Source organism: Bos taurus, chromosome 8 (genome assembly GCF_002263795.3).
Source record: "Bos taurus isolate L1 Dominette 01449 registration number 42190680 breed Hereford chromosome 8, ARS-UCD2.0, whole genome shotgun sequence".
NCBI classification, from domain to species: Eukaryota; Metazoa; Chordata; class Mammalia; order Artiodactyla; family Bovidae; genus Bos; species Bos taurus.
The window spans coordinates 49320746-49340507 of record NC_037335.1 but is presented as its reverse complement, the minus strand read 5'-3'; the positions used below and the strand labels follow the sequence as shown (position 1 = coordinate 49340507).

The 19762-nt window shown below is 35.4% G+C and overlaps 1 protein-coding gene across 1 annotated transcript; it reads right to left on the bottom strand.

Annotated features, from left to right (window-relative positions):
* Positions 1-925: 925 nt before the first annotated feature.
* Positions 926-18807, bottom strand: ANXA1 (annexin A1). The gene is given in 13 exon segments (NM_175784.3): positions 926-1266; positions 2291-2413; positions 3768-3826; positions 4914-5009; positions 6346-6439; positions 8222-8278; positions 8471-8550; positions 10156-10246; positions 10687-10800; positions 11860-11954; positions 12579-12687; positions 12784-12860; positions 18743-18807. Coding segments are annotated over 12 exon segments (1041 nt in total). The 5' UTR covers positions 12850-12860; positions 18743-18807; the 3' UTR covers positions 926-1209.
* Between the last annotated feature and the right edge of the window lie 955 nt (positions 18808-19762).

Sequence of the window (19762 nt, the reverse complement as noted above, 5' to 3'; positions counted from 1 at the left end):
CAAAGCTGAAACTCCAGTACTTTGGCCACCTCATGCGAAGAGTTGACTCATTGGAAAAGACTCTGATGCTGGGAGGGATTGGGGGCAGGAGGAGAAGGGGACGACAGAGGATGAGACGGCTGGATGGCATCATTGACTCGATGGACGTGAGTTTGAGTGAACTCCGGCAGATGGTGATGGACAGGGAGGCCTGGCGTGCTGCAATTCATGGGGTCGCAAACAGTCGGACACGACTGAGTGACTGAACTGAACTGACTGATACATGCAACTACCATTTTTTTAAAAAGTGAGGAATTTTTATTGCTGATGCCATTTCATCTTTGTACTGGTTCATGAAATATAGCAGAATGTTCAACTGTTACAATGCTGATGCAATAAATTCCACTATTATACAGAGATACCATCTCAATAATCTGTAACCAGATGGTAAAAGGGTTAGTTCTTCAGTTGTGTTCCACTCTTTGTGATCCCATGGATTGGAGCCTGCCAGTCCCCTTCGTCCTTGGAATTCTCCAGGCAAGAAGACTGGAGTGGGTAGCCATTCCCTTCTCCAGTGGAACTTCCCAACCCAGGGATTGAGCCCAGGTCTCCTGCATTGCAGACAGTCTTTACCATCCGAGCTACAATACACACAATGCAAAGTCAAAGTGTTAGTTGCTCAGAATTTAATGGACAGAGGAGCCTGGCAGGCTGTAGTCCATGGGGCCACTAAGAGTCAGACACAACTGAGCACACACACGAAGATGGAAAAATGTAAAAAGTACAGTTTCTAACTCTGTGAATATTTTATTTAATGTGCAAAATCTATTTCAACAAGTGATCATAATATAAAATTCAGATTCCTGTCCCTTGATATCAAATTAAGCAACTGCACTACACACAAAAGAAAATCCGAATAGAAAAATCAGTAACACACCAACTGTCCTGTAAAATCATTTTATTTTCTGCAAGGTAAATATTTTTCTTAGGCATTGTTACTAGAACAACCTCTTTGTAGGGTTTTATAGTTTGGAATAACCATATTTAAAAAAAATTTTTGTATCTATAAAGAGTTGTAATACAAAAAATGATTTATAGGCTATTTTTCAGGAAGAAGTTACTAGACTATATTTCTATTGAAGAAACTTTACTATTTAAATCTATGATATGGAATGAAAAGATGATTAAAAAGTCTTCTGATCAAAAAGCCTGAGATCATCAAAGGAATGTTTAGTCTCTTCCACAGAGAGCCACCAGGATTTTTTCATAATCTCCTTTGGTTTCATCCTGTTGATAAAAATAAAGTATACTTAATGCTACCTGAGACCACAATCAATAGAAAATATTTTTAAATTGTAGACTAATTATTGTATTAGGCTTAACATACATCACAGTATATCAATTTTTTAGGATCTTGGATAAGAATATCACTTATTTAATTAATCAAATTTATATAGCAGATAACTGGTATTTTTAATTGATTATATGAAAGCAATAGCTTTCAAAATTCAGATTGCAAACTTCTCTCGATTACTCTACATTAAAGCCATTATTTTCCAAGAATGAAATATAACACAGAATAAATATAGCAAAATATAATTTCATATCACCTCTGACTTGCTACACCAGAGTGAAGGTTACAAGTCCACGATAGTCTCAATTTTCATGTTAGATTTTTGTTATCCAATATAAATGTCAAACTGAATTTATTTATTTATTTATTTATTTTCAAATTGAATTTAAATAGTCATCTTTCATTAAGTTCAAAACGCCTTGACTTGTCTTTCTTTTTTACTTTCTAACTTGAACATGCATTCTATATCTTCTACATATGACAAAGTTAAGGAAAATTTTAGAGTAAAAAGTTTCTAATCCTCTGATCAATATTTATTGCAACATAAATCATTATATATCTCTACCAAAGTATTTTGATTGCTAAATGTATGTATGGTAAACTGTTTCCATGACTATTGAAAAATCTGCAGTCTTTCTACATAGAACTCACTAGTAGATTTTACCAGTGAAAGTTCAATTTACTTTAAATTATGTATCTTTTTAAAAATTTTTATTTTTTGGTCATACTGTGCAGCAAGTGGGATCTTAGTTCAGCAACCAGGGATCAAACTCATGTCCCTTGCAGTTAAAGTATATAGTCTTAACCACTAGACCACAAGAAAATTCTCTGTATCTTAATATAACAAATGAATCTTATATATGTAATTTATGGATACAGTAAGTCAGCCCTTCTTTATGAAGAAGTTGCAAAAAAATTATCATTTGTGGGGGTAACATTATGAGAATTACAACATACCAGGATGGCTTGACAGAGAGAGATGCCATACAACTTCTGATAGCATGCTTTGATGTCATTCATGTCAATTTCAGAGCGGGAAACCATAATCCTGATCAGTGTCTTATGACGAGTTCCAATACCCTGTCAGAAACAAATGATGGCAAGTGTCCCTTATATTCCAAGCTTACTTTTAAGGTAGGATGTGGGTTTGAATGTGAAGCTCTTTTGCTAACCTATATAGTTTTTACGGAGAAACTATTTCCACAGTAATATATGCACAAACACACACACTTCAAACAAGTGGTAATAAAATGACACGAACTCAACTGTGACAAGAGAATTATATAGAGAGCTTTTAAAACCTCCTAACTGATCTTCCACTATCCAGTCTTTCCTCTGTCTAAGCTATTCAAGAATTGCAAAGTAAACTTTCTAAGTTGTAAATCTGATCATTTGATTCATCTGCTTAAAACCTTTTAGTGACCTTCTGTTAATTTTAGGATGAAAATCAATCATTTTACCTGGGCTTACAATGCCCTGCCTAATTCTACAACTTCTTCCACCATGTACCATCACTCTAATTATATTTATTATCCTGAAAGGGACATGCTGTGTTCTCCTCCAGGACCAGACTTGCTTTATCCCTTCATTCCTTACACTTCTGCACTCATCTGGCTAATTCCTGTTCAAATAGCATGTTGTAATTTAGCTGACACCTACACTGCTTTCCAAAGTCTGGGACACAGGTCCCTCTTCTCATTTACAATACTAGGTGTTCTCATTACCCATCTAGTAACCTCACTAGGTAACAGCAGGCATGGGGTCAGGAACTGTACTGCCAACTACCTGGTAGAACATGCCTATCACATCACAGGGACTCTTTTCTATTAATTGAATGGTTAGATTGCTTTCTCCTAAGACTTCCTTACTTTGGAGTTGCAAAGGGAAAAAATAGACAACTTCATAACTTTTCACAAGTATATAGGTACCATCCTATATAATAAAATGCAAGCTAGACAATAAAGTGCAGTACTTAAAGTGATATCTCAAATACATCTTAACAACACCTTACACTTTAATGAGCTTAGAATGACATTTTAAAATCTTAGAATGACATATTAAGCAATGCCATGGAAGGCAAAATAATAAAAAAGATAAAATTTAGAAGAGATTGTAAAGCTTACAATCTTAGCAGGTTGCTAAAATCATACATTAAAAGAGGAAGTATATCGCCCTTCCTCTGCTGACTCAGATTTTACACAAATCATGAGTAATCTACAAATTGCTTTCAAGCTCACCTTACTATCTTACCTATAAAAGAGTATAACAAGTCTAACAGAACTTTATTTTAAGAAGTGTTTTACCTCTTGCATTGGATAGAAAATAATCTTTTAATGAAAAGATATTAAAAAATAAATGTAATTTTTAAACCATATGGGATTTTCTGTTCTCTCCATACACAGGAATATTTTCCCCAAAGCAAATCATATGTTACCTTCATGGCCTGATGGAGCTTCTCAGCAAAGAACATTGGCTGGCTTGTAGCACACTTCACTGTAAGAGAGGCATGTTTTAGTTGACATCTTTACCACAAAAGAAGAAAGATACATATGAAAGAAATAGAAATACAGAGGTTTTCAAGTAAGATTCTGTTCTCTTTTCCTGTTCCTCATCATCCACCCCTAGTAAGGGATATTTGGCTTAAAAGAAGCTATTTCTAGACGGTGATTTTGAATATTCTGTCATCTGACAGTATCATTTATCTCCTATTATCCTAAGCCCACCGATAGCAACTTCAATAGTTCATGCTATCCTGAGTATACTCTTCATGAAAACAAGGAAACCAGTAGATATGTTAAAGGCCATGTTGGCAGGCAAGAAATACTTTTTTTCCTGTTGTAATAAGAGAAAAAAATCCAAGTGGGACAGGACAGTCATAAAATATAAGGCAACTGCCAAATAAAATACTAACAGATGTGTCAATCAGTAATAAGAAGATTCTCTACCTTCTTACTCCAAGTGTGATCTATGGACTAAAAGAACTGGTGTCAACTGAGAATTTGTTAGAAATGCAGACTTCCAGTTTCCACCCAGACCTACTGAATTAGAATCTACATTTTAGCAAGATTCCCAAAGGATTCATGTGCACATTAATGTTTGAGAAGCACTGCTTTATAATGTAGGTTTCCAAACCTCGACTAGTCATCTGAATAAAAGGGAAATCTTTAAAATTCTTTTCTTCTGAAGGTCTAAATCCTTTAAGCTTGCCCAAGATTACTCAGCAAGTGACAGACCAGGATATAGACCTTCATTTATCTAATTCCAAATGCCATGCTCTTAATGACCATTTTGACTTCCCTTTGTGCCATGCCCAGCCTGATATATTGCATGGTACAAGTAGATGCTCAGTATTTTCCACCTGCTCATCTTTTTAATCAAGGAAATAATACCTGTAATCACTAACAAGACTATTGCATCACTTTAGCTAAATATTTATTGCCAATTATCTTACATGGTACCTCTATTTGCAACATAAATTATATATGAGTTTTTGTCTTATTATTATATTTTATAAATTATTGGACAACATTGACAATACAATTTCAAGTTAGAAAACTCTTCCCCCTCCAGGACTACATACCAATAACTGTGAGGCATTTCTCGATGTCACCTTTCAACTCCAGGTCCAGAACTTTGTTCATGTCATGCTTGCTATACTTGGAATATTTCTGAAACACTGAATATTAAGTTTAAATTTAGAGATGTACAAAACATCCTGTTTTTTTTTTTTAGCAAACTAGCAAAATCAGGCATGGCCACGAAGTCAAAGCATTTCTTATGTGTATGCTAACTCACTTCAGTCGTGTCTGACTTTTTGTGACCCCATGGACTGTCACCTGCCAGGCTCCTTTGGCCATGGGATTCTCCAGGCTTATACTGGAATGGGTTGCTATGCCCTCCTCAAGGGCATTTTCCCAACCCAGGGATCGAACCCACATTTCTTACATACCCTGCATTGGCAGGCAGGTTCTTTACCACTAGCGCCACCTAGGAAGCCCAAAGCATTCCTTAGGAGGACTGAACTTCAAAAAACACAATGTAAATCTAACTATTCATCTGAGCATATTTTGGATACATCATCTTCTCTGAAGGATGTAATTCACATGGCTATTTTTGTGCTTCTGTGTATTTTGGGAAAATTTTTGCAAATGTTGACATTTATTAGAAGTGACATTTGATTGACAGCCATAACTCTACATCAGAGCCAGGTGTCACAGCAAATGGATCTTTCTTTATATAAAGATCTGTGTTGTAGATTCCTCATAATTCTAATCTCAGAGTGCTAACAGAGTGCTGTTAACAAACAATAAACTTGAAGTAATCATCACGACCTGCACTTTGTCTTGACTTCCAAAACACTCAGGGCTAAATCTTGTGGCAAGAACTCTCTTTTAGCTTTTGTTTCTGGGGTTTCTAGATACTCTTTTCTTCACTTAGCCTCAGGTGTTTTTTTCTTCATTGTAATTTCATGTGTTCTGTTTTACATGTATATATTGTCAGACCTATTCCAAATATTTTGAGGAAAAAAAAATAGTAAAAATAACAAACTAATGTTCTACATGCCAAAGTCATAAAATGTGTTTCAAATACTATCAGGTGGTGTCTGTACAAAGCTGGACAAATGCACAAGTAGCAATAAGAGATCAGGAGCACTGCATCTGTTTGGTTTCGGAGTGCCACTGATTATGATTTCTTTCTTGCTTTCTCTTGAAAGTGTTAGTCACTCAGTCATGTCCAACTCTTTGCGACCCCATGGACTACAGCCTGCCAGGCTCCTCTGACCATGGGATTCTTCAGGCAAGAATACTGGAGTGTATTTGCCATTCATTCCCTTCTCTGGGGAATCTTCCTGACCCAGGGATCGAACCCAGGTCTCCTGCAGTGCAGGCAGATTCTTTACCATATGAGCTACCAGGGAAGCCCTTTCCTTTCTCTTGCTTGTCCTCATTAAAAAAAAAAAAAAAAAAGTGACTTCTGCAAACAGTCCCAGGGAACATTTGTTTTCTTCTTACCTCTGCGGAGATGGGGATAGCTCCTGGTGGTAAGAATGGTAATGAACACATTCACATCTGTCCCTTTTCTTCTTTCTCCTGCTTCATATAAGGCCTGTTAAGAAACAGAAAAACAAACACTTGACCATCTGAGGACTTGATATCTGCATAAGAATGCCAGATCTCTTCAAAGATTTTGGAGGCAGCTGCTTTGTGTCCAATACAATCAGAGCAGGTGGCAATGCTAAGATTACAAGCTCCTTAGAGATGGAAACCTTGTTTTGTCAAGTATCTTCCATAATCTCTCAAGTTGCCTTGCAAACACTAGAGACTGAATCTATGCATGCAAAATAAATGTTTATTGAGTTAACTCGCTTTAAGATTACATTCTGTATCAAGAAAACTTCAAGGGACACTCTCTAATTTTTACTTTTACTTTTAATTGTTCAAAGTAATTTTCAGTGAATGGTACTAATAAATCAATAATTCAACCATTACCTAGATGTTGAATTTTGATGTAAGAATTTCTGGATTCAAATTCTGACTCGGCAACTTAATCATTCCTAGATATTAGTACTAAGATATCTTAGTAATCTTATGTAGTTTCACATTATTAAACTACAGTCTTTCCTCTTTTGTAAATGGAAAAGATAATCTCTGCCTTATTGTCACCAACATGCTCTGTTACCTTTGAAACGTTAATTACCACCCTCCTCCTGGGTCACACTAATCCATGTAATGGCCATAAATATACATCTAAGAGCCCTGATAGTCTTTTTTTACTTAATTTTTTCCTGCACTGGGTCTTTGCAGCTGCACGTGGGCTTTCTCTAGTTGTAGAGAGCAGGGGCTATTCTCTAGCTGTAGTGTGCAGTGGTTTCTCTTGTTGCAGAGCACCGGCTCTAGGCACATGGGCTCAGTAGTTGTGGCACATGGGCTTAGTTGCCCCAAGGCATGTGGGATCTTCCTGGACAAGGGATTGAACTGGTGTCCTCTGCATTGCAAGGCGGATTCCTAACCACTGGACTACCAGGGAAGCTCCCTGATAGTCTTACAATGGAAAGCAAATTCAGAAGTATCACAAGCAAATAAGAGTAATTTCTTACTATGGGCAGTTACTCAAAGTTATTCAGGACTTTCTGAGCAAACAACTGATATAGATGCATTTATTCAACAAAAGTCAATAAATGCCTGTTATGTGCAGGATAATGCACTGATACAGTGAAGAGAGTGGAGTAGTCAAGTAAGTTTCTATTTTTACTAACTCACTGTGATGAATTTGTGGAGAATATTAACTGTACCATGAGAACAGCATATGTAAATACTAGATGCCATTTTTTTAACAAAAATTCCAAGTCCCAAAATGACACAGTTTTTCTAATGTTGCCAATAGACTGATGTATTAAAAAACAAGCAAACTCACTGAAACAATATATAATAATATACTTGAAAGTATATAAATGCTATAACCTTTATAATTTTAATATCATTACCATAATATTTTTACAATATAAACTTACACCTCTAAACCAATGTTCACTGTTTAAAGAATTGTTAGATGTGTTTATTCTTTTCACTTTTACTTTCTTATACCTGGTAAAATAAAAATTCAGAGTTTTCTCAATAACAGATCAAATTTTTACTATTCTTTCTCAATCCTCTCCAGCTTCATGAACAGTGCAACCGTTGAAAACATAAAGACCACATTTCCTCTCATGGATTGTTTGAGTCCTGGCTGGTGGGCATCCTTCAGGGAATGGACATTAGGTGCCATTATCCTTTTGGAGAACCTCATATCTGCTTTCACACGGAGGCCCTCAAGTAGTACCTCACCTCAGGTCAGACCTAATTGAAGTAGCAAAGTGGATTCTAGGAGTATTCATAAGCACTTGCTTACCCTGGCATCTGAATCAGCCAAGTCGTCATTTACAGCAAGCTCCTCAGATCGGTCACCCTGGAAAATATCCCATTCTCGTGTAAGTAGTTTTCTAGCATATAATCACATGGCTTATTTATGCTCTTAAAATCAGATGAGTAATATTCTTTGCAGAAAAAGGAGTGAATTGCTCATATCTAGAGAGAGATGAAATCTAAGATTTTACTTTTCATCAAAGAAGAGATATTTCCAGATCTATTTTAGTTATACCTTAGCAAGAGAAAGCAAAGCCTTCTCATAATCTCCAGATGTGTCTGAGGCGATGTCTTTAGCCAGATCTCTCTTCAGTTCTGAGAAATAGGAAAAGTATATTTTGTAGTAAACTAGTGATAATGGTGATGGTAATAATATGTAACATCTCTATATTGGTTCACAACTTGCAATGCCAAATGTTCAATGATTTATGGAACACATTTCAAATAGTTTTATTTTTTAATAAAGCAAAATCAGAGCGAGTAAAATTTTTGATCATCAAATTTATTTCCTATAAGGCAATTAAAACAATTTAGATAATACTGTGAATGAAACTCTACAGCCCTAAAGCTTTTGCTAACAAGAATAAATTGCACAGGAATACATTACTAGATAACTATTTCTGAAATAAACTATACCAGAATTTAAGCAATGGGGTGAATAGAACAGTTATTTAAAAAGGATAAAACAAAGCGCTCGCTTGAACATAGAGTATTTATTTACTTTGAAATGATAAATATCTTATATGGAATATAATTTAGTTATGTATGCATATGTGTATGTATACACATCTACAGTAGATAAAGATTTAAAATGTTTCTTTGTTAAACACCCTTACTTAACATTAAAAAATAATGCTGTTATTATTTTTTCAGCAAAAATTTACCTGAATTTATAGTTGACTAGAAGGCAGAACATTTTAATAAACAGTCATTGAACTGTACCTCGGGAATAATTTATGGCTATTTGCCTTTGTAAACTATGTTTTACAAAATAAAAAAAAAATAGTAATAATGCCCCTCTTGATGACTGTCACTGATAAATGGACCTAAGATAAATATTGATAATAAGGTAAGAATTGCAGAATCGAAACATTCTGATTCCTTTATTAGATTGCTGTGAAAATAATACACGAGGACTATTGTATTCTCTGTGCTTGGTTTTAAAATCACGCAGAACGATCCTCTATGGTGCTACATATTGGGTTGGGAAAATAAAACAAAACAAAACAAAAAAACAAGAGGCTTGGGAAACTAGAAAAAGAAAACAGTGATGACTCAGCACTGCCCAGGACCCATTTGCAGATATCCTGTTTACAGTGTTAAGCATACCATTGAAATGAGATGTTTCACTGAATAGATAAAATGAGCCATGGCTAGTCTCTTATCCCCATGAATCTAACTGAATGTTAACAGTGAGTAAGTCATTTATGTTCATAATGGTAAAGTTAGCGTCCATCAGAGAATTATAAGCACCAAGCTGTTTTCCTTTTCAAGGACAAATGTTTGGAGGGTTTTTGTTTGCTTGTTTTTGTTGTTATCTTTTCAAAGTGAAAAGACAACGGGACATTTTTATGAAATGAATCTCTGAAAAGTAGGAAATGTTTTTAGAAAATTCTTTACATTCAGAGCTTTGAACTGAGGGTTTCATTGCAATACTATGTGGCCATTTGTCCCAGACATACAATTTTTTTAAAGTGCAAAGTTGATGAGGACTGAAACAATCGTGTCCCTTATTTGTACCCCACCAACTCTAATGTGTCTGGTAACCATATGTGCTTGTGAAAGACCTGTGACAGACAATGAAAGAAATATTTTAATATGTACTTTTCCCATAATTAACATCCACACTCAATTTTTCAAAAAGTATATCAGAATTCCTTTTCAACTAAGACACTGGGACTGTTAGGCATTAAAACTTACCTTCTCTATAGACTCTGTTAATTTCTCTGATCTCTCTGTTAGTTCTTGATGCCAGAATTTCATTCAGAGTGTCTTCATCAGTCCCAAGGCCCTGAATTGAAAAAGATTAATAAAAAAAAAGAAGAAATGTAGAAAAATCTTCATTCAAAAGTATCAACTAGTTATTATGTTCCAAAATTTGTCTGAATCTGACATTTAGTAAATTTCTCACCTTTAATAAATATCCACAATATTTATTAATTGCAATAAAGTATGTATTATATTGCTTAAAAAACAAAATGGGTTTAATGCCAATATTTTGGCAAATAAATACAAAGTGAGATCTATTAAATATGGTAACATCATGAAGATAGTGGAAAGAGCATAGTCGTTAACACCAGCATCTATTTTTTCATTTATTTATTCATTCACTTATTCATTTTATTACCACTGATGGGTGGCCCTGTGCTGGTTGTTGAGAATATACTAGGAGGCATAAGTGGTTTGGACATGATTTGAGGAAAGGAGCTTTGTTTAAATCAGGTGGTTTACCTTCATGGCAGCACGGAGCTCTTCGGCATCAAACTGGGCTGGAGTTTTCAATAGAGCCAAAACAACTTCCTCAAGGTGACCGAGGAGGGCTTTCTTCAGAACTTCATCCAGGGGCTATAATAAGAAGATATATAACCTTTTAGTAAATAACACATTAGGTGATATAGTAAAGCAGTGTTATTTGATGTGTAGCTAATCTTACTGAGTCCTAAACCCAACCATTTTTCATAGCTCCTTCCCTTTACATAGAAAAGGGTACCCAATATTTAATATCTTAATCTTTTTGGTTCTGGAGTGATTAGAATGAAATTTACTGAATTTATTGATAACTCCTCAAAGGATAGAAGTCTCAATCTTTTATAGAGGGAATAAATGACAAAGCTCAAAAGATAGGGATTGCGTATTAACAGAAATAGTAATAAGAATACTTTAAAAATAGTGTATTAATAACTTTTCCAACCATTGAGATTTGCACTTTTCAAATAAGCATTGTAATCAGACATTATGTGGTTTTCTAACTACACTCCTTAAAAAAATTACCCATATTTTGTATAAAATAGAAACCTTACTTTTAAAGTAGAATTATACATATAAACTTTACATTCAGACATTAAACAGCTCAGTTTAAAATTTAACAGAAGTCACATTTCAATCAGAACATATTTCTTACTGCCAACAGTAATCTTGATGTCTGTTATGCTCAAGTTAAAGGCTTATCTCCAATGTAGAACACCACATGTGCAAAGAATCAAAACAATGCATAAAACCAGCAAATTTGATAGAATTGATTACATTGCAACCAAGAAAATAAATACAGTAATCCCAGACTTAGTTGTAATGGAAAACAGTGTCTAGAGACTGAAAGAACTAGACAACTGTATTTCAAAATCTATGCACACATACTTAGTTGTATTCGACTCTTTGCGGTCCCATCAACTGTAGTTCACCAGGCTCCTCTGCCCATACAATTTTCCAGGCAACAATACTGGAGTGGCTTACCATTTCCTACTCCAGGGGATCTTCCTTACCCAGGGATCAAACCCATGTCTCTTGTGTCTCCTGCATTGGCAGGCAAAGATTCTTTACCATCGCTACCTGAGAAGCCCATCAAACGCTATATTTAAACATAAATATGACTGAAATTAATTATCTAAATTAACCACTGCAACCGACCTTTCCTTTCTCCTGCAGATAGGCCGCTTTGATCTGCTGACGCTGTGCATTGTTTCTCTTAGTCAGAATTTCAATGATGGTTGCTTCATCCACACCTGGAAATAAAGGGCCTCTAGACTTTAAAAATCAATTTTCTTTATTGTCAATAACAGACAAAAAATGATTCATTATCAAGATGCTTCAAATGAAGATCTTAACAAAACAAAGAAGTATAAGTTATAACAGGCTGGGACATGGATGCGACTCTGTATACCAGATGGAAGCACTTGGGATGACATTCTCTTCTCTCTGAGAAAGTGAAAAAATGGCTCATTTGTGTCCTACTCTTTGTGACCCCATGGACTGTAGCCTGCCAGGCTTCTCTGTCCATGGGATTCTCCTTGCAAGAATACTAGAGTGGGTTGCCATTCCCTTCTCCAGGAGATCTTCCCAACCCAGGGATTGAACCCGGATCTTCTGCACTGCAGGCAGATTCTTTACCATCTGAGACACCAAAGGAAGAAGAAATTCTCCCCAGCCCTGTGTTGCAGTGTTTGTTCCTAGTTCACACCTTAAGTGTGAACAGAGGTGCTGACTTCAGCATTCAGTCTGTTAGAAATGAGATTGATAAAGACCTTGTATCTTCAAAACAAAGCAGACTCTTTCCATTGCACATGTTTGTTTTTCAGTAGCCATTCTGAAATGTCTAGGAGGGGACTGTTTGGGGAAGACAGAATTACCTCTAACTGTGATTGCTTTGTGCAAGGCCTCAACATCCGAGGATGGATTGAATGTAGGATAGGGGCTCACTGCTGACCCAGGACCACCTTTGGATCCTTTCACGGTTTTCTGTGAATGAGAAATAAATTACTGTCCATTCACTTACATTTGCTTCTATTTTAATACTACGATTTAAATAAGTTATTTTATTTCCTCTCGACTTACAATGTATTCCTGCTCTTCATTTTCAATAAACCAGGCCTGCTTGAGGAATTCAGATACCATTGCCATTTTTGAAGGATCTGAAAAGAAAACAGGTTGATGTTTTTACAAACCACAAACTCACCACATATACATACCACTCCACTCTCTTACATATGTAAGACATAGAGCTGCCTTGCTTTTACTTTCCAGGATTACTCTTAGGAGCACCATACAATGCTAGATTTAGTGTGTTTTTGACCATGCTGCATGCCAAAAGATGTGGGATATTAGCTCCCCAACCAGGGACTGAGCCTGCACCCACTGCAGTGGAAGCAAGAGTGCTAACCACTAGACTGCCTGGGAAGTCCCTAGATTTGAATTTATTTTAAAGAGACTCTACTACCTTTGAACAGAAACCCAAAGCCTCAGAAATGTAGCTCTTTCTCAGTATATTCAGGCCTAACCTTAGGGCTCAGATGACATCTATAAGTAAGCATATATAGGCTGTAAAGAGCGAAGCTGGTGTTTCATTTCACTGTCCTAAATTTACAGACCACCCACTGTATACCAAGCCCTGAGGACACAAAAACACTGAAACATCCTTTGCCTCAAAGAACTTAAAGCCAGTATGTGCTCTTCCTAAGAAAACTCAAAAGTTTAAGAATTCTTAGAGGAAGTTCTGGGTGATCTGAGACTCTTTTGGGGGAAGGTTTGAGATTAAATTGGCTAAAAAGTTAAAGAGAACAAAACAGAGGAGCTTGTCATATTAGGGACGTTGAAAAGAGTTTATTAGCTCAAGAAGCTCAAATTTAAAAGTTCAAATGTGTTTCCAAAGTTTTGGATAAACATTAATGGTTTTTTTTTTTTTAAGTTATATTTCAGAAAGATGACTCATCCTGTGTCATAGAGAATGCCTAGGAGATGGGCAAAATGGAAGATTAGAGACCACTTAGTAAGCTGTGGGAGAATCCATGTAGGGTTAATGAGGACTTGAACAAAGCTATTGGGTAGAGAAAGAACATTATATTGGCATTTATAAGGTAAGATAATCTATGACAATCTACAGGAGTGGATTCCAACTCAAAACTCTACCTAAAAAAAAAAAAAAAAAGATATTCTTGTGAGATTTCTCCTTGAAATAATTCAGTTTTCTTTTCCATTCCTTGGTATAAAATTATTTCAGCATCTGGAATAATCACTACACTCATATTTCTTCTATTTGAGCTGTCTGAATTCTCATCCTACATGTGTTTTTTCTTTTTTTACCAATACAAAATAATCCTGGAAAAGAATTATTTTATACCAGCTGCTTTGCTCTAACAGGATTCTTTAGAGTGAAACTGCACCATGCATGCCCTCCATTGGAAAACTGTATGTTAAAGAAAATTGCTTGACTTACTATCATCGTTCAGCAATATTTTTATTTAATAAGCTATGTATATGTTTAAAACTTGAAGTACGTTAAAAAATTAATGCATTTACTGCATTATCTACAAAAGAAACCCTCAAGGATCCTTTTTGTCTAGGATTTTTTTTTTTTTTTTTAGGAGCCTAAGCTCCAGGTCTATGCTGATCGATCTCTCCACACCCTTTTATTTCTCTGGAGACTGCTATTATGAGTACATCTGAAAGAGATTGGAAGGATGATCTTAGCAGTTTCAAATTCTCCCTGTGAAGCTAAATGACTCATGAGGAGTAAAACCCATAGCCTGATTCTTTACCGGTATGTTCAAGGTATTTCAATCCCCACCTGCTGAAAAGGGGCAGAAATTCTAAGTAATGAGATTAAATACATGAGGGAAATAATATCCAAAGCAAAAACTAGCTCTACTTAATTATCATGGGAATTGTTCAAATTACTGTTCTGTCATCTGTGAGGAGAACCAATATATTGTGCACTTATTTAATCTCTCCCCCCAGCAACTGATCAATTTAAAGTTAGTTCCTGAGGTGAAGTCATGGTGTACAATTTTGCACAAGGTTTTAGTTCCTATTACACCATAATCCGCTGCAACTGTTGTTGGCACATGGAGTTTCATTTTCCTCTTGCTTAACTGGCATATACAAAACTTCTTGCAATTTCTGGCAAGGTTGCAGGTATTTAAAATATCCATTTTTTATCTCATCCATGCCCTTTAGAAAGTAGAATTCTCAAAATGAATGATACAATCAGTCACTTAGTGGAGTAATTTTTCCCTCAGTAATAGAAACAGATATTCCAATATTTCCACTTTTTTCAATTAGAAGCAAAAAACTTCAAAAGTGATCAAAGAGGAGATTAAGAATATTGTCAAATATAACTTTTAAAATGATCCTCACAACTTCAAAATAAATTTTATGAAAACTTTACTGTACATCACAATTTTTTCACTTAAAAATGCTTATATAATGCATTAATTTCTTAAAAGGATAAACTTGAGAAAGACTAGAAAATATTTCTCTATTGATTATATTATACAAAATAACAAAAAGGGTTAAATAATTTGTTTCACACATGTCCATAGAGAATACAGCTTTGTGACATATCTTCTGTGTTGCTAGATTTTGGTCAGAAGCTATTTAGGTGACCTGAAAAAGTGATCTGGAATATGGTCTGGAAAAGAGAAGTAGCCTGAATAGAACCTTCTTCAGGAAAACAATTAGAGGAAAATGGAATCTCAATTCAGCCTAATAAGATCCACTAGCTCTCAGCAAAGTTTAAAGATACAAAGATTGTGACAGGATGTTAAAAAAAAAAAAAACTCCCTACAGGAAATAGATTTGATCATATACTGCTAGTTAAGTGCTCAAATGCAACTCCATGTTTTAACAGAACCTTGAATAGTTGCAACATACCTTACAAATACCACAAACAGCAAAAATATTTTGCTCAAATTGTATTGCTAAACCATTCTGTTTTTTCAATACCTAACCTCTGCATGAAAACCAATGTGTTGTACTCGATAAAACCCACTTAATAATTTGAAGGTAAGATTTCTTAACTATCAACAAATAATGCATGCAAACACATTTTATAGACTGCAACATGCTATATAAATGTTTGTCACATATTTTTACTATTCAGAGAATGATCCAGTCTAGAAATTAGAATTGTACATTAAAAATAAAAAAATTAATAATCCCATGAGTTCACAAGAGGCTTTTTTCCATCTTTCTTTTTAGTTGCAACATTTATTTTATTTTATTTTAGTTGCAACATTTAGAATATGTACTAGGTATTTAAGAGCCTATTTTCTTAATATTCCTTGGCTCAATATATATTTAATCTGGCTACCAATGAGCTTGAAACCAAGATCATCTCAGTCCTTAGCATCATCTAATTTGAAGATGAAATTGAACATCTATAGACTGATTTACATGGAAATTAATAAAATTCCAGCTACAGTCCATGGGGTCGCAAAGAGTCGGACATGACTGAGCGACTTCACTTCACTATAGTTAAGAATCAAATTCATTCACAGTAAGCCCATGGAGACTGTGGCAGGTTTTACCCCAGCCTGAGGGAGTTTATTTTTCAGTGCTTTGGCCTGTGTAGTTTTTTCCTCGATTATATATTTCACAAGTCTTTCCCACACCTACTCATGTGAGAAAAGACAATTAGACTGTACAAAGGCATGACTTATGAAGAAACACTTTATGAAAGGTAGTTTCATGAATGTTTCGCTTCCAGGCCTTTGAGTAGGGTGTTCTGTTTGCCTGGCATGCTATTTCATCCTCCATACCCAATTCTCTTTGCCTAAATGATGCTTCTTAGAGAGGACTTAGCCTAGATCTCATCACATCCTCCAGACAGGCCTTCCTTAGTTCAACACTGGGGTAAGCGACCAACCATCTGTGCTCTCCCAAAGCATCCTGCCTTCACCCCTACACTTGCCCCTATTGTTCTGCATTATCACTTTCTATTTACTCTTCTATATTTTTAGTGGCATTCCATGGGGGCAATGATAATCTACCATGCCTGGCAGAATGCCTGGTACTTAGTATGCTGGAAAGCATTACTGAATGAACAAATAAGGTATCAGTGCTAATTATTTAGGAAAAATTCTATACTAATTTAACTAATGTTTTCTATCCACAACTATAGGATGTAAAAATAAGAACTGAGGAGTTTTGAGCCACATCTTGACTCTCTTTAGCTGGCCGTATGACCTGAAGAAAGCATTTAACTTTAGGGGTGAGGAGGGCTCTCCAATTATAAAAATAAGAGTTGGAATGCACAGTAGCTGAGATTCATTACAGCTCTAAAATGCTAGTCTTAAATTTCATCTCAAGTACCAGGAGGTGGAAAAAATTAGCATAGTGAAAGAAAAGTGGAGTGATGTTAGTCGCTCAGTCGTGTCTGACTCTTTGCAAACCCACGGACTGTAGCCCACCAGGCTCCACTGTCCAAGGAATTCTCCAGGCAAGAATACTGGAGTGGATAGCCATTCCCTTTTCCAGGGGATCTTCCTGATCCTGGGATTGAACCTGGATCTCCTGCATTGTAGGAGGACTCTTTAGGGTCTGAGCTGCCAGGGAAGCCCACAGTGAAGGAAGGTATTACATAAATTGTGTCTGTTATCTTTCTCATAAAAATCTCTCCCATTTTAAGGAAAGAGGAAATCATTTACTCAAAAGACAGCTTTTGGTTTATCACTGAAAAATAATATGTCCGCTGGTTTCAAATATGTCATCACTTAATGGGTCTAGAGAAGATCAAGCAGCAGCTGAGCAAGCTAACATCAATAGAAACCAATCTTTGCAGATCTTCTGATTGAAAAAGTATTTAATTACCACGAAACTCTAGCTGGTTTCTTAATAATATTATTATTAGCTATTCTGTCAACATCTGTCAAATGATGGCTGTCTGCCAGATGTGGTTGATCCTGGGGCTAGGGTGGTAACCCAGCTTCAGGAGAAGAGGCTAGGAATTTTGAAATTATGAAACTGGCATTTTACCACATTTGAGGTGTTCTGCAATGTGCCTACCAAAATACATTCCTGTGGGCAGAGGAGTCCAAACATAATTTTAGACACAAACTAGGCAAGAAAAGTACATAGTTTTTTATTAACTAGCACTAAAAATTAGATATCAGATCATTTAACTTAACACTGAGAATGAGCTAAGAAAAAATTCTTGAAGGAGCAGTTGTAATAAACAAGAGCCAGATATATGGTTAGGATTCAAAAATCCCTCACTTTTGCACATACATCCAACACCAGTAACATCTCTACTTTAGATATGCTTTTTGCTTTTCTAAGGAGTTTTACAACCATTAGCTCATTCGACAATCAAGATGCTAGTAAGTGGAATAATTTTTAGAGGGCCCTAATGACATTCCCAAGGGATAACTTATCTGACACCACCCAGGAAATGTTTCCTTTCCCCTTAGGTTTTCAAATCTGCACTTGAAAAGCCAGTCTATGACACAGAGGCTCCAGGGGAAAGAATGTGGCCACACCCTCTCTAAAAGAAATAAGTGGATCCTCTTATTTATTTATACTGCGTAAGTGAACATAACATTAATTTAAAATGTTAATTACAAAGGGCATAATTTCCACTATGAGATCTGAATCTTTTTTTTTTTTTTAAGAAAAAAATAAATTATTTAAGTCCCTTGAACCCACTTCTGGGTTCTTCAGGCCTGGGTCCCCACAAACACCCACCATCCATCATGATTTCTACATAAAGTTCATACAGATCCTGGAAACTCATAGCTTGTAGGAACAAACACATTCATCTCTTCTTTTCCATGGTAACTCACCAACAGTACAGAAAGCCAGTATTAAGCAAAGTTTCCTTGTTTTTAAAATTGTATTTTACTAAGTAAAAATAAAACTACAATTTGTGATTTCCAAAATATAAATTCCCAATGTAATCTTACAAAAATGTTTGTCAAAGATATAAGTGCAGTAGCCTTAAGTTCTACAGTAGTAACATTAAACACTGACAGTAAAAGTTATCAAAACAGCCAAAACTTAAAGGAAAACCAAGACTTACCTTTTTGTTTTTTTCACCTCCGTACAAAGAACTAAAGAGAGATTCTTCTCTGAACGGTTTGTGCTGGAAGTGGAACCCTGAGATTCTGATTTTATAGAATTTCAAAGAGGCCACACCTAGCAACCAGAAGTTAGTAACTGGCTGTCTTTTGTTTGAAATACAGGGCTCAACCTTGCCCCAAAGTGAAACAAGCCTTGCAAAACTATTCGCTAAGCCAACTCAGAGCTAACAGCAAGAAGGAAAAGAAACGGAAGTACAGATTTTTTTTTTTTTTCCCTTCTTTAGTTTGCACTGCTTTTTTCAGGGAGCAGAATACAAGAGGTGTTCAAGTATGCAGTACTATCTGCCTCAATCCTGATACCAATGACTGACATTCTTTTTTTAGTTAGACGAATTGTGGAATGAAAAATCATAAACTTTAAAACAAAATAAAACTCTCACTGGTTAAGTCTCAGCTTCACCACTAGTTACTATGTGATTTGGGGGACATATTTAACTTCCCTGAATTTGTTTCAACTTTTGTAAAATAGAGATAGTACTTTCTAGGCTGCCAACTTACTAGAATTCTTGTGAGAATTAAAAAATAATATATCTGCAAAATTTAGTGTTATGAAATACTGGGTAATTTTTGTTATTTTATTATTTTGTTATTTATTATTTTGTTATTTTATTCTTTATTTTTTAAATTGGAGTTATAATTGCTTTACAATATTGTGTTAGTTTCTGCTATACAATAATGTGAATCAGCTTGGATAGTTTTCTATTTCTATTTCACCAGCATTTTTCCTACCTTCAAAACAAAATATGTTCTATGCTTGCATATACCTTGTTGATATATATAAGAAATGAAAAAGACATAAAGTTCCAAATTGTCTCAAAATCTCAAAGTTAATTCTAGAAATATAACCATTATGACATTCTAAGAAAATATTGACATTAGAGAAAGGCTTAATACTTTAATTATTTTTATAGACTAAGTTATATATAAATTTTCATACAAATAGATCCTTGGTATTCTAC